The sequence below is a fragment of the Sylvia atricapilla genome, chromosome 10, assembly GCF_009819655.1.
Source record: "Sylvia atricapilla isolate bSylAtr1 chromosome 10, bSylAtr1.pri, whole genome shotgun sequence".
In the NCBI taxonomy this organism is placed as follows: domain Eukaryota; kingdom Metazoa; phylum Chordata; class Aves; order Passeriformes; family Sylviidae; genus Sylvia; species Sylvia atricapilla.
The window spans coordinates 437,094-451,915 of NC_089149.1; the positions used below are offsets into that span (position 1 = coordinate 437,094).

The following is a 14,822-nucleotide window of genomic DNA, read 5'->3' on the forward strand; positions in this document are numbered from 1 at the left end:
CAGAGGGCCTGGATAAGGTGTCTAACTCATGGGCTCATTCCCAGAGACAGTGATTTCCTTGGCTTGGGCAGCTGACTGGGATCCACCTCTCATTTCTGACTGCTGGCCATCTGACCAAGGGAAGTGCTGGCCTTGCTGAGGGCCCACAGGGGATGAGAAGGGGATGAGGAAGGGTCAGACACCAGGGCTGGGGCTCCTGGTCTGTGGAAGGAGCAGAGGCCATCTCCCCTCCGTGCAGGAGCCAGGCTGCTGCAGCTGGGCTGGGTCCCTGCCTGGGGCAGCTGTGGCCCCTCTCCCAGAGGAAGCAGTCCCTGCCAGGGCCCTGCTGGGCACTGGGAGGCTGCTGGGGATGGGGAATTCAGCCACGTTTTCCCTGAGGCTGCTGCTGCTCCAGTTCCCTCTTGGAGCATCAGTGCTGCCTTGTGAGCACCTCTGGGATAAAGTGCCTCTGGGAGCCAAAGCCAGGCTTTGTTCCTGGCCAGAAAGAATGCAATCCATGGAAAAACCATAAAAGTTTCTGGTTGTGGCAGGATTACAGCAGGGCTGACAGTGAAAGTTCCTGCTTGGAGCAGGATTACAGCAGGGATGAAATTTCTCAGGAACTCAGAGTTTCCCCTCAAACACAGACATCGATAATTTTATATTTGCCTCTTGGTGGCTCAGTCAGCCTCCTCTTGAAGCTGATTTTTCTGTTTTGTAGAGGCTAAATCTTCTGTAATGCATTTTATAATTTTAAAAATATCCTTTTTGTTGTAAAATTGTCACCCTTCCTTGTGTCCCACTGCCTGGGTGGGCAGGTGGGTGCTCCCCCAGGAACCCAGGGGTGCGGGCTGGGGATAACTGGATGTCATGGCTCGATTTAATGCCACAAGGAGGTTGCCAAGGCCACCAGGCTGTGATGGGCTGGGGCAAGAAACACTGGGTGTTGATTTGGGTGGTTTAAAGAGATGGGCCGTGGGTTTTCACTCTGACACATTCACATTCTGAGGCTGTTTCGAGGAAGTTTTGATCAACCCTTTTGGCCAGTCCTTGATCAAACCCCAGCAGAAATCTCAGTCCTGTTAATATTCTAAATGTTTTCCTCGGTTCTGTTGGTTATTGGCAAAGGCTGTGGATTCTCTTGTAGCTTTTTAATGATTTCACACACGAGGAAATGATGGGATGCACTTTCCAAAGTGCTTTTGTAAGTGATGGGGCCACAGAGGGAGACTTGCCAGGGAGTCTGCAGACACCAGCAGCCAGGTTTGCCTTTGTCTCTGGGACTGTGCAAAGGCGTGAGTCACTTTCCATCCCTGCCTTCACCTTCCCACAGGCAAAACACGGTCTTGGAGCTGATTTCGTATTTAGAGAAGTGGTTTGAGAGCTATTTGCTTAGCTTGCACTATTATTATTAAAGACAGAAACGGGTTTTTAAAGGTTTCAGTGAGTTATAATTGTAGATGGTTTTCACTTCAAATCACCCAGTGGGAGCACTGGGACTTGCTCTGCAGAATGGGGAAACCTGAGCCACAGCAGTGATGAGCCTCAGGGACTTGGTTGTTTCATTGCAAATCCACTGCAGTTGCTTCAGAATCACAGAACCACTGAGGCTGGAAAATAACCCCCAGATCATGAAGTGTAACCTTTGATCAATCCCCACCCTGTCCCCACACCGAGTGCCACAGGTAGCCCTTCCCTGGGCACCTCCAGGGACGGAGGCTGCAAACTTCCCTGGCAGCCCCTGCCAATGTTTAACAACCCTTCCAGTGAAGAAATTCCTCCTAATGTCCGGCCTGAACCTCTCCAGCACAGACTGAGGCCATTCCCCTTGGCCTGTCACTTGTGGCCTGGGGGAAGAGGCTGACCCCCACCTGGCCACAGCCTCCTGCGGGGTAGAAATATCAGCTGCAACTGGAGAATCTCCAGTCTTTTGCACGATCCTGCAGCAGCTCTGCAACCTGCTGGGCACTGCAGGTGCTTTACAGCTTAATCAGCCTCCGTAATGAACCTGCAGTTAAAAAATGCTAACAATCGGCTGTTGCAAAATCACGTCCTTGATGCTAATTAGAAGTATTTGACATTGCAACACTTCTCAGAACTCTTGTGAGGCCAAACCTTGTGTGTCCACTCTCAGAACTCACTGAGAGTGAAGAGCAAACTCTACACCCCTGCTCTGAGCAGGGTCCCACAGTGGCAGTGCTGTCTCTGAGTGCTGGCACAGATGGACCTTCTGCAGCACAGGGGTGGGACCTTCGGTCTTCCAGGGCATTCAGGTCTCCCAAAGATCAGTGCGGTGATTTTAGACCCACCTGAGCTGTGTAACTCAGCCTGGCTGAGCCCCCACTTTTCCAGTGGGAATGGGAAGGGTGAAATCCCTCCTCCTGGCCCTGCTGCAGGGATGGCTCAGGGGATGGTGGCACAAGGGCTCCAGCTTGAACCTTTCTCTTACAAATACCCAGGCCAAGCAGCTGTGGCACTTTGGCCAAACCTCCTCTTGCATAAAGAAACATCCCTGGGGTCTTTTGTGTCGGTGTTTCCAGCAGCTGGTGAGAATTACCCCTGCTTGTTTCCTTTCCTTCTGCTATTCACAAAAGGAACAAATTAAGAAAGTCAATGTTTTCTGCTAACAGAATTAAAGAAAAAACTTTGTAGAAATGAGGTCTGGGCAGCAGTTGGGCCTTTGTTTTGTGCAGCAGGACCTGCTTATGCAAGGGAGAGCCTTTGGCAGGGCCCTGCAGGGAGGTGGGCATAGGGCAGCTCTCCTTTGCTGCTGGAGAAACAGCTTTGGGGAGAAACACAGAGATAAGAGAGGTCTGTGGAGGGGGACACATGGAATACACCTGAGGGCCAAGTGGTGCCCCAGGAGCCCACACTGTCAGGCTCTCCAGGCCCAGGACACTGTGCTCATTCAGCACAAGTCATGGTGCTATCTCCTTGTCACTGTCCCAATACTGCTGCAGATGTGGTTTATTAAATATTAGATCCAGTGTAAATGGCTTCTTTCTGCTAGTCCTGCTCACCATGGCTTTATCTGCTTAGCAGCAATATCAGAGTCTTCCCAGCACGTGGGAACCCCCATCAAACCTGCAATCACTCCCCTGACCTCAGGTATGGCCAGGATTACTGGGGCTGCCCTGGAGCAGTGGGGTAGGACTGGTCCCTGCACCCCAGAGCACATGCAACTCTGTATAATCCTTTATCTACTCTTCAAAAACATCTCCAAGTGTTCATTTGGCAAGATAAACAGCAAAAGTAACTAAATCCTGGACTCCACTGTACTTTTTCCTCATTTGCTATTGCAATTCCATTTCAGAGCTCTGTTGCTTCAGCAGCAGCTTAATGCCCCCAAAGCCATTGCAGCTCAACTGGAGAAGCTGTGACCCCTTGGTGTGGATAATGTCACTCCTGTTCCTCACCCTTGCTGTGCCTGGGGCCTCTGCAATTCCAAAGTGTCACTAATTTCATAATTCAGCCTTCAACATGTGCTCCTGCTCGTGTCCATATGTGCATTCACAACGCCAGAGACAAGTCTGAGTAAACAAATCAAACCCCTCTTGCTGCAAACATTTCCCAAATGGTCTCTTTCCTGTTCGTGGTCTTTAGGTGGTCATTCGCCTTCCCAAGTGGCTGCTTTGGGCTTCAATTTTATCAATTATTTTTTAAAAATTTACTGCTTTAACTATGTGTAGGATTCCTGCTGATTGTCCCTCAGGTTCCTTCTCTGCGTTATCTGTTCCCCCAGGACAGCAAATCCAATTCCAGTGGGCTGCTGCTGGATCCAGAATTCAGGAATTGTGCTTATTTTTGTAAAAATGGGAAACTCTATGAGAACTAAAGCTAGATGGACCTTGAGAAGCCGGCAGTGGGAGGTGTGAGCTACATGAAATCCTTGCTCTAGGTTCGAGTTTCTTAAAGTGCTTTGAACCACCAATTCAATGTAGAAGGGAAAACCAGTGGAGGTATTTTGGAGTGTGTGCAGATGCTGGCTCTGTGTGTGCTCGGTGAGGGGGTTTCTGTCCTGCTCTGCCTCCACAGCAGGAGCTGTGCTGCACAAGAGAGATGCTCTTGTGTGCCCAGGGAGCAGCTCTGAGCCTCTTGCTCCACGTGGAATAGAAAGAGTGAAAAGCAAAAGTGTTACTGCCTTCCTGCCAAACTGTAAAAAAGTTGCATGTTTAAAACAAGATTTCAGTTTGAAAGCATTAAAGCAAAACACTGGCTTATTTGAAAACCCCTGTTATCTTACCCTGATAATAATGTTCCTTTTAGACAGACCTGACAGATGTTTTTTTGGCTACCTTAATGCCTTCGTGAACACAGTATGTTTCTGGAGCTGCTGCTTTGTTCTGTGTTCAGAAATACTGATTGTGCTCTCCTTCTCTGTTTCAGAGGATTGCTTTTTTCAGTTCAGGGTATGAACATCTTGTCAAATAAGACATTTGTTTCCATTTATTCAACTCGCAATTTGGTAATAAGCAACAGATGAAAAAGCAGCACCCAAATTCTCTTGTATAAAATTTCTTGTGACTGCCATGCCTCCATTTCATATGAAAACTGGCCAGTTTTCAGTCCTGTGAGGAGCATTACAAAGTACAGATACTAGTAATGAAGAAAGCAAGCAGAAATAACTGAAGTTTAGTGAAGTGGTATGAAATCTAGCACTAGCTTCTGAGTATCCACCCCAAAGCTGTTCCTGGACTCAAGGGGTATTTTCAGTGCTGCGCTGACTGTACTGGCCGTTCACTGGGTGTCCGTCAGAGACATGAAAAGGCAGAATAACTCATTTTTGCTTCTTACCGTAAGGTCTCAACTCAGCTGTGTGCAGGTAAGAGCGGGCAGGTTCGGTGGCTCCGGCGCTGTGCCGGGACCTTTCCCCCTCCGGGAGTGACCCGGTGCCTGTCGCAGCCTGTCCCTGTCCGCCGGGAGCGCCGCCGCTGCTGCTGCCCCTGAGGCCCCTCGGCCGGGAGGGAGACGGTCTGCAGGGCTGCACTGCCTCCCGGTGGCTTCTGCCTTCCTTCCTGCAAGCCTCTGCTGAAAGCACATGGCTTTGGTGGCTGCAGCGGTGACACGTTTCTGCCTCCGCCTCAGCCTGAGGGAGTGGGTGGACTCGGTGTCTTGGGGGGCTTTTCCAGGCTGAACGGTTCTGTGACTGACAGACAGAGCAGGGGCTTGCGGTGCTCTGGGAGTGTGAGTGGGAATGGAATGGGGTGCCACGGGGGTGGAGAGGGACTGCTGGTATTGACAGGTGTGAGGCTGTAAGCCTGGGTTGCTGTTGCAAACAAGATGTAAGGTTGTAAACTCCTTTCCAAACCACAGTTTGAGAACCCAGTCTGGTGTTGTGACATTTATTATTTGCTGGGCTGACTTACAGCGGTGGCAGGTCTGACTGAGGCCGTGCCACTCTCTGCATGGCTGAACAGTGTGCAGTGACAGGCGACCCTAGCTCTGACTGTCACTGTCCTAGAGCACAAGGATGCAGGGGATGCTGGCTCTGAGCAGGGTGACCTGCTGGCTGCTCCTCTTCCCATTGCAGTTTTAATCTTGGCCTTAGTGTGCTAAACTTTGCATTCATTGCTTTCTGAAACCTCAGTAGCTTGGACTGCATAAAAATGCAGAGGGGGGGAAGTGGGGCATGCTGCATGGCTCTTGGTTCATACACTGTGTGCAGGAAAAGCAGCAAGAGGAGGTTTCATCCTTCTATAACTGCAGAATGGCTTGGGCTGGGGGTGCCTTAAAATCATCTCATTCCACCCACACGCCGCGGGCAGGGACACCCTCCGCTTGACCAATCGCTCTAACTCCATCCAACTTGTTTAATGAAATAAATAAGGAGGAAAAAGACTAAACCTCATGTTTGTTTGCTTTAGAAGGCTGTGAGTAGTGGAAGAGCAGGTGCTGCCCAGCAAACCGACAGTGGTGGGTGCTAGTGAGGGCTCTGGAGAGTGTTGGCAGTGCAGGGCCTGGTGTTGGGGTGAGGCATGAAGGGCAGTCAGTGCATGGGATTGATCTGGATTTTAACATCCCCGTGTTTCATTTGGCACCTCACGTCTGAGACTGGTCTTGTGCTGTCCCAGCTGGTCCCTTTGACTGCAAGGGCTCTAATAAACTGGCATATGGGCATTTCCCTGTTGCAGCTGATGCTGCATGGTTCCTTTGGGTAAATCAGTTGATGATTTCCTTTATCTGGGGGTGCCGTGGGTTCGGGGTGGTTGCTGGGGCGGTTCACTGGAGGGCAGGGGAGAGGCTCTGGCACAAGATAAGACATTGGTCTTTCAAGGTTAAGTACTGTGAGCTCCCTCCCTAAGGCAGGGGTGACCTCAGGGCAGGAGCAGAGCAGAGCCCGGGCTGTGGCTGCCCAGCCACGCTTCCAGCTGGAGACCGGCAGGGAAGGAGCCTGGGAAACCTTCCTGAAACGCAACAAAATAAAACACCAGTTCTGTGGTGCTTCCAGCTCTGGCCTCATCTTCCTCCGTGCTGTCTACCCGTGCCAGAGCTGTCCTGGGAGCTGCCTTTGCTCCGGGAGTACCCGACCCGGCTGCACCTGGGTGTCACCGTGCGGCACCCACCGCCTGCTCCCGTCCCTGCCACGTGTCCCGGGGGGCGCGGGGCCGGGGCAGCGGGGCTCGGTGCGGGGCTGGCAGTGGGGTGAGTTATGGGCTCGGTGCGGGGCTGGCAGTGGGGTGAGTTATGGGCTCGGTGCGGGGCTGGCAGTGGGGTGAGTTATGGGCTCGGTGCGGGGCTGGCAGTGGGGTGAGTTATGGGCTCGGTGCGGGGCTGGCAGTGGGGTGAGTTATGGGCTCGGTGCGGGGCTGGACGGCTCGGCTGCTCCCGGCGGTGTAGTTTTGGAAGTTGCACAGTGGAGTAACCTCTGCCCCCGCGATACGGCAAGAAGCCACCTCCTGGCCGGGACCCAAGCAAAACACGGCATTAACTTTGCCCTGTGCTGGCTCGTCGGGAGGCGCCGGGAGCAGCTCCCAGCAGCGCCGGAGCGGAGCCTGCGAGCATGGGCAACAAGCTGCTGTGCCTGGGCCTCCTCACCGCCCTCCTGGGCTACTACATCTACAGCCCCATCCCCGAGGACGTGGCCCAGCCCGGCACCGTGATGCTGCTCTCGGCTCTCTTCAGGGCCCAGGGGCACGTGGTGAGGATGGAGGGGCTGGGAGGGCAGAGTGTGGGGCAGGGGGCTCCTGTGGCCCTGGGGCTCACGGGCACGGCACTGCGTGTGTTCTGTGGGGACGTGTGTTCTGTGGGGACGTGTGTTCTGTGGGGACGTGTGTTCTGTGGGGACGTGTGTTCTGTGGGGACGTGTGTTCTATGGGAATGCTCATTCTATGGGAACAGTGGTGCAGTCACTGAGGGGCAGGGGCAGCTGAAATGAAGCACCAAAGGGACTGTGATATAAAGCAATGTGGAAAAGATTTGCTCTTGCAGCCTTGGGAAAGGACCATTCAGGGTAAGGATTGAGATGTGGGATGTGACTGTGGGTCGGCAAGCACAGACAAGCTCCTCTTGCTTTGCAGAGCCGGGCAGATAAAGCACTGCTGCCTGAATCATTCCTGATTCCTGTGTACCCAGCTCCCTTGGCAGCGCTGGGTGTCAGGGCAGGGAACACTAGAGCAGCTCTCCCACTCTATTACTTTGTTTGTGGTTTCATGGAAATCCACTGACAAAACAGGCCTGAAACCGCACCAAACACCAGCTCTGTGTGAGATGGCCCTTGCTGGCAGGGAGAACCTTTTTAGGGCTGCCCAGTCTGCAGGAGGAGGGAGGGTGAGGAGTAGTTTGGTGTGTGTCAGGGTCTCCTGTTTTGGTTTTGGGGGCTGACGTGGTGGGAGATGACAGGGGTGAGAAGGAAAGAGACTGCAGTGTGCAGTGCTGGTGCCCTGCCTTGCTGCTCCACTCCTGGACCCGCGGCTGGAGGGAGCCTGAGGGAGAGAGGGCACGGGCAGCTCAGTGCCCGGGCACACCTGGAGCCTGCTCGGTGACACTGTCACCTCTGTCAGCCCAGCACGGCACTGCTGGCACCACCAGTGTCCTCTTTGTGCCAGGACCCTGTGTTTTCCCTGGAAGATGGGGCTGTGTCCGTGGTGCCTGCTGTCCTCTCTGCCTGTGGGCAGGCGTTTTGTAACTCTCCTGTTACCCCCTAACACCCCAAAATCTTACCCTGGGACAATGAGGGATTTTCAGAGGAGGGCAGCACTTCCTTTTATTGACAATGGCCTGGAAACCACAGGCAGCAGCCCAGTGTCTTTCCACAGTGTAAACTGTCCAGCCCTGAGAGCACTGGAAATCCTCAGTGCTGGGCTCAGGGAATTCCTCCCACCGGGGGCCTGTCACAGGCCCATTGGGGTCACAGCAGGACTCACTCTGACCGAGATATTTGTTTGTTCAGGATGGTAATCCTTGGGGGAAAAGCAACAACTGAGAGATGTTTAGGTAAACTGTGTCAAAGCTGTGGCTAAACCGGCAGTTCTGGCCCTGGATGTGTTAGTTTGTTTTCCTGGAGCTGATGGCAAGGACCTGTGTTTCCCTTTGCCGTGTGCCAGGGCCTGCCCACTCATCTCCATCCCAATTCCAGCAGGCTGCGATTGGCAGGGCTCCTCCTGGCACCAGCCCCTCCAAGGCTGCAGAGAGAGGTGACTCAAAGGTGTGGTGACAGTCACTGTCAAAGGCTGCCGGCGAGGGCTGGGCTCTGTGCTCTTCTCACTCCTGAAAAAGAAGGGTATATCGTGGAATCTCACAGTCACAGACTGCTTTGGGTTGGAAAAGATCTGAAATTTCAGCTCATTCCACCTTCCTGCCAATGTCAGGGACACCTTCCACTAGACCAGGTTGCTCAAAACCTGGTTTTATGTAGATGATGATTAAAGAGTTGATTTAAATACAGTTTTAAGAGAAATGAATACACCAAGCAGGGTCAGACTGTATGACTGCACACTGTCACAGTCTGAGGGCTGCAGGTTACACCCATCAGCAGGTGATCAGTTCCTGAGGGGGGGTCACATTCTAACCGGGGACAAAGTACCATCCCTTGGAAGCCAAACTTCAAATAGTTTCTATCCAGCCATGGCTCTTTTCCTTCTTTTAAAACTCAAACCTGCTCTGAATCTCATCTGCTTTCACCTTCAGATAACATGTGAGAACTTGGCTTTATTTCTTCTTCTTTCAGTTGTGATGTGATGAGGCTGGGGTGGGAAAAGGGTCATGTCCCATTGCTGGGGGTGGTGGTGGAGGAGCCGTGGGACTGCTGCTGTCCCCACACCACACTGGTGGCAGCAGCAGTGCAGGGGCCGTGGGGGGCTCTGCAGAGTGTCCCCTGGGCTGTCCCTGCACCACACTGGTGGCAGCAGCAGTGCAGGGGCCGTGGGTGGCTCTGCAGTGTCCCCTGGGCTGTCCCTGCACCACACTGGTGGCAGCAGCAGTGCAGGGGCCGTGGGGGGCTGTTGGTGGCTCTCTGTGGCACGATGCCCGTGTGATGCTGTGGGTTACTGTTCTGGGCCCTGGGCTGTGGAGCTGACCCACACAAACACCGGGCAGGAGTCTGGGTGTGGGCACAGAGCAGCAGCCCCGGTTCTGGGCTGGGCCCTGGCCCTGCTGGGCAGCTGGTGACAGTGTGAGTGTGTCACAGAGTGCTCCTGGCCTCTGCCAGCTGCTGAGGGACACCCTGTGCCCTGGTGAACTGACTTCTGCAGCAGCTTCACACCTGGGCACAGAGCACGGAATGGCCCCATGGAATTGACCCTGGGAGCACACGGGGCTGCACTCGAGAGAGTTTCCCCTTGCCTTGCTCTAGTCGGAGGTGGCTGAGCTGCTGGGGCTGGCCAGCTACATGGAGACCTTGAGGCTGTTCACCGTCTTCACACTCGTCCCTCCCACGTCGGATGAAAACGTCACCGTGACAGACACGGAGCTCAGCAACGTCCCCGTGCGCCTGTACCTGCCCAGGAGGGCACCTGGTGGGCTCAGGAGGGCCGTGCTCTTCTTCCACGGCGGGGGCTGGTGCCTGGATGATGCAGGTGAGCTCTGCTGCATCACTGCCTGCTGCATCGCTGCCTGCTGCACCACTGCCCTGGGTCTGTGGGAAAGAACTCAACAGCCTCATCAAATGCTGTCTTTTGTTTTGTGGGAGCTGCCACAGGGAGGGGCAGGGGACTGGTGTGTCACCAGTTGCAAGCAGGAGGAGGTTTGGAGAAGTCACTTGGAAGTTGCTGCCAAGGGGAACAGGCAGCTCTGGGTGTGAGTGTCCATTCCCAAGGGGAACAGGCAGCTCTGGGTGTGAGTGTCCATTCCCAAGGGGAACAGGCAGCTCTGGGTGTGAGTGTCCATTCCCAAGGGGAACAGGCAGCTCTGGGTGTGAGTGTCCATTCCCAAGGGGAACAGGCAGCTCTGGCTGTGAGTGTCCATTCCCAAGGGGAACAGGCAGCTCTGGGTGTGAGTGTCCATTCCCAAGGGGAACAGGCAGCTCTGGCTGTGAGTGTCCATTCCCACGGGGAACAGGCAGCTCTGGGTGTGAGTGTCCATTCCCACGGGGAACAGGCAGCTCTGGGTGTGAGTGTCCATTCCCACACACACTGGGCTTTCCTTTCAGGTGTGCACGACTATGACCACTTGACACGGCGGATTTCAAACGAGCTCGATGCTGTCGTGGTGTCAGTCAAGTAAGAGAAACTCTCCTTCCAAATGGGTGAGGGTTTGGAGTAAATTAATCTGTTTTTTCTATATTTCGGTGATTGGTCACGTGCTTTCCTGCTGACCTATAAACGTTTGTGAACAGAGGCTGCCAGGGTGGCCGTGGAGAATTGTGGCTGGTGGCTACTGTGGCTTTATGAAGAAGGGTGGGCAATAAAGGGGATCCTCTTGGGCAGACAGTTCCCACCTCTCTGGGCACAGAAACAAACGTCCCTCAGCAGGAGACACGAGCAGGCCCTTCTCTTTACTCCCAGCAGGTTCTAACACGCTCCTCTTGCCTCCCCCAGCTACAGGCTGGCCCCTCCTCACCGTTTCCCTGCGCAGTTTGAGGACGTGTACTCTGTGACCAAGTTCTTCCTGCAGAGGCAGGTGCTGGCCCAGTACGGGGTGGACCCTGCGCGGGTCTGCGTGGCCGGGGACAGCGCCGGGGGAAACCTGGCGGCCGCCGTGGCACAGCAGGTACAGGACAGCTGGTCTGGAGCTCCAGATCTGCACTCGGGTACTTCCCACCACCACTGGGGAAAGCTCGGCTCGCAGCACACGCTGCTCTCAGCTGCACACAGGATGTCACAGCGGGATTGTCACAGGGCGCCGGGGACCGGGCAGGTGACCCTGCCTGAGCCACTCGGTGGCATCAGAGGAGCTTGAGTGGTGTCAGACGTCTGTCCCCTAAAACAGGCGCCCTGCCCTCCAGGTGGGGCACACAGCACTCGAACCTTAAGCTCGTGTTCACCGGTTTGGGTATGATGTTTGAGAAGGGAATATTAACTATGTGACTCACAGAGATGTAACCAGCAGGGAAAACAAGCAAAGACCCCTCACTAATGTGAGTGTCTGATCATTCCGTTTGGTGCCTGTTGCACTTCTCCTTCAGCTTTGTTAAATGAAGTCAGCACGATGTTGTTGCTCTCTTGAGGAGCTGTTTGGACTGTAATGAAACACTGGGAATGATGGTGAATTTGCTGTGAGTGCTGAAGGCAGAAGATGAGGGAGAAAATGGAAAATTTATTAGTGAAGAGGAGAAAAGGTTGACACATAAGAAACGCCAATGTTCGCTTAATCTCATTCTATTTGTTACATCTCTAAAACGTACAGAATTGCAATTGCTTGGGTTATAACACCTCAGGGCTAAAATCCAAACAGATGAACGTGCTCTAAATTGTGTGAAATGATAAGGAGACCCTGAAACCTGAAAGTTTCATGACGTAGGAATAGAAATGTTCTGTAGCCATAAAAAAATCTTTTGACAATACTTCAGATAGCATCAAAATTTCAAAAAGAGTATTTCCCCCCAATCATTATCCTTCAGTATAAGAATTAAAATGAAAGTATATTTGATGTTTGAGAATTTTTGTTACAGCAAGCCGTTTTAGATGACGTGCCCATAGATTCAGAGTTTCTTTATCCCGGTTTTATTGATAACCTTATTTTGCTCATGTGGCAAAACGTGTGTCTTAATTCTTTACCCCAGACGAACTGTCAGCGTAGGGGAATCAACACCTCTACTGATTCTCTGCCACGGTTTGTGGTTTTTTCCTACAGCTGCCGCAGGACCCTGAAGTCAAAGCCAAGCTAAAAGCCCAGGTTCTGATCTACCCGGCTCTGCAGGCGCTGGACCTGAAGCTGCCGTCGTACCTGGACAACGCCGAGAAGCCCCTGCTGAGCAGGACTCTGATGGTGCGGTTCTGGAGCGAGTATTTCTCAGCAGAGCCCACCCTGAGGGAGGCCATGGCCTCCAACGCGCACATCCCCGCCGAGGCCGGGCCGCTGCTGCAGTTTGTCAACTGGAGCCGCTGGCTGCCCGCCGACGTGCGCGGGGCTCACCGCTACAGCAGCCCGGCCGCGGGCGGCACGGAGCCGGGCCGCGGCTCCCCGGGGCTGCTGGACCCGCGGGCGGCCCCTCTGCTGGGCAGCGAGGCCCGGCTGCGCGGCCTGCCCCCGGCCTTCGTCCTCACCTGCCAGCACGACGTGCTGCGCGACGACGGCCTCATGTACGCGGCCCGGCTGCGCGCCGCCGGCGTGCCCGTCACACACCACCACGCCACCGACGCCTTCCACGGGGCCATGACCTTCCTGGACGGGCCCTTCGAGCTGCGCCTGGCACACCGCCTGCTCAGCACCACCCTGGGCTGGCTGAGGGACAACCTGTGAGGGACAGGGGCTCCGGGGGCCTGCCACGGCCCGCTGGGGCTGGGCATGGGCTGGGGAGTGCTGGGCTCTGTGCTGGGGCTGGGTTCTGGGCTGGGCTCTGTGCTGGTTCTGTGCTGGGGCTGTGTTGGGTTCTGTGTTGAGTTCTGTGTTGGGTTCTGTGCTGGGGCTGGGCTGGGTTCTGGGCTGGTTCTGTGCTGGGGCTGTGCTGGTTCTGTGTTGGGTTCTGTGTTGGGTTCTGGGCTGGGTTCTGGGCTGGGCTCTGTGCTGATTCTGTGCTGATCTTGTGCTGGGTTCTGTGCTGATCCTGTGCTGACCCTGTACTGACCCTGAGCTGGATTCCATGATTACATCTCCCTTGCCGTTCCCGCAGTATTGCTGCTGCAGCATCTCCCACTTTCTCTGGCAGGAAATCAGTCTCATCCTATCCCACACATTTCTGCAGTGCCATCGTCTGAACCTCAGACCCCCAGGCTGCCAGCGCTGCCCTGGGGTTCCTCTTCTGGCCCTGCAGCCTCTGGGGTTTGTGTCTTGTCTCTGTTGTCCTTCTTTCCTCCTTCACGTTCCCAGAGGGGGCTGTGTGCCAGGGCCAGGTCACTGTGGGCACCCGGGATGTGCTCAGTGGCTGCTCTCTTCCTGTCTCCTTTGTCTGGGGGGATGTGGCAGCAGGGCCCTACAGCTGCCAGGGGTGATGGGGTGAGCAGAAGCACCAGGAGGCTGCAGGAGGCTCGGGGCAGCTGCAGGGACCTGCCCATCACAGCCTGGGCTGGGGCTGCTGCTGCTCCTGCCCTGCACAGCTTGAGGGAAGCACTTGGAACCCCATTGGGATGGCTGAAAAATGGTGCAAGTGTTTTGAGCTTTGTTTGTTTGTGGGGTTTTGTTTATTTGGGGGTTTTTCTTCTGTTGTAGGTTGTTGGTTTTTTAAAGCATTTATCTTATTCCTACTTCCTTTCTTTAATCTTTGAACTAGCAGGAAATAGTGAAATAAACCAGCACTAGATATTCACTGTAAAAAGGAAGCTGTGAAGGTCCCAGCCTTATGATAACACTGCTGCATGGTCTGTGCTCTACTTGTCTCTTAAGTCATGGACTAGATGTTCTAATTGTCCTTAAAATTGTTTATCAAATTTTACGTATGATTTCTTAAAAGTAAAATTAGCTTAGTAGCTTTACAGGCTTAAAAAAGAAATGTGGTTCAACTGGATGCGTGGAACAAATAATTTCTGAGTAAATGTTTTGTGTGTTAAATATAAACCCTAAAAGTTCTGACTGAAGCACGAATGCAGGGGTTGGCTGTTGGTTTAAGCAAATCAAACACTGAGCAGGTACTTCATGTATCCTGCTTTTCTTTTGCACAAATGGCACTAAATCTTCAATAATTCTGGGTTATTTTTCCTGAGCGTGTGCGGCCTGCTCAGACGGATTGTGTATGGGATGCTCACTGTTTTCTACCTTTCTCAAGTTGAATATGAACATTAAAGCTGTTTTGGGTTGCGGTGCAGTGTGCTGTGTCCCTCGGTGTCCCAGCCATGGGGAAGCCGTGGCAGGTGTGCTGTGGCAGGTGTCAGCTCTGCTCACTGTGGTGAGGACAGGGCTCTGCTGGGGCTGCCCAGGAGGGAAGGGGCAGTGCCTGGGTAGCGCTCTCTTTGCACACCTCTGGATGCACATCTGTGCTCATGTGCTCCATCCCAGAGTGTCTGGGAGTGTTCCTGGGGTGTCGCTGCAGCACTGCCAGCACAGCCCAGCACTCACCCACAGACTGGGCTGCTGTCTGCTGCCACCGGCAGTTCCACTGCAGTTTTAGTCCTCCCACATTTGGAATTCATTAACAGCCTCTCAGAGTTCCTGAGGAGGTTGGGCTTTGGGGTTTTGCTCAGTAACACCTTTGGTCTGATTTTCTGTACAGTTTTAGGGTCACGTCCACAAGAATGTTCCCAGGGATGGGCTTTCCTGGGCTGTGAGTGCAGTGGAAGGAGCCCAGCTGGGGTTTCCGGGAAGACAACCTTGCT

General features: G+C 53.9%; 1 protein-coding gene across 1 annotated transcript; it reads left to right on the forward strand.

Moving 5' to 3' along the window:
• The first annotated feature begins 6,952 nt into the window (after positions 1 to 6,952).
• Positions 6,953 to 14,314, forward strand: AADAC (arylacetamide deacetylase). The gene is made up of 5 exons (XM_066325607.1): positions 6,953 to 7,117; positions 9,770 to 9,992; positions 10,565 to 10,634; positions 10,953 to 11,124; positions 12,208 to 14,314. Exons 1-5 carry the CDS (start codon positions 6,980 to 6,982, stop codon positions 12,814 to 12,816), a joined length of 1,212 nt encoding a protein of 403 aa, XP_066181704.1. The 5' UTR covers positions 6,953 to 6,979; the 3' UTR covers positions 12,817 to 14,314.
• Positions 14,315 to 14,822: the final 508 nt, after the last annotated feature.

Bases quoted from the DNA above. Each gene is read 5' to 3' on its own strand.
- AADAC (XM_066325607.1), top strand. From the start codon at position 6,980: ATGGGCAACAAGCTGCTGTGCCTGGGCCTCCTCACCGCCCTCCTGGGC. The intron at 7,118-9,769 runs GTGAGGATGGAG...GCCTTGCTCTAG, and splicing joins TCAGGGCCCAGGGGCACGTG to TCGGAGGTGGCTGAGCTGCT. The intron at 10,635-10,952 runs GTAAGAGAAACT...TGCCTCCCCCAG, and splicing joins GCTGTCGTGGTGTCAGTCAA to CTACAGGCTGGCCCCTCCTC.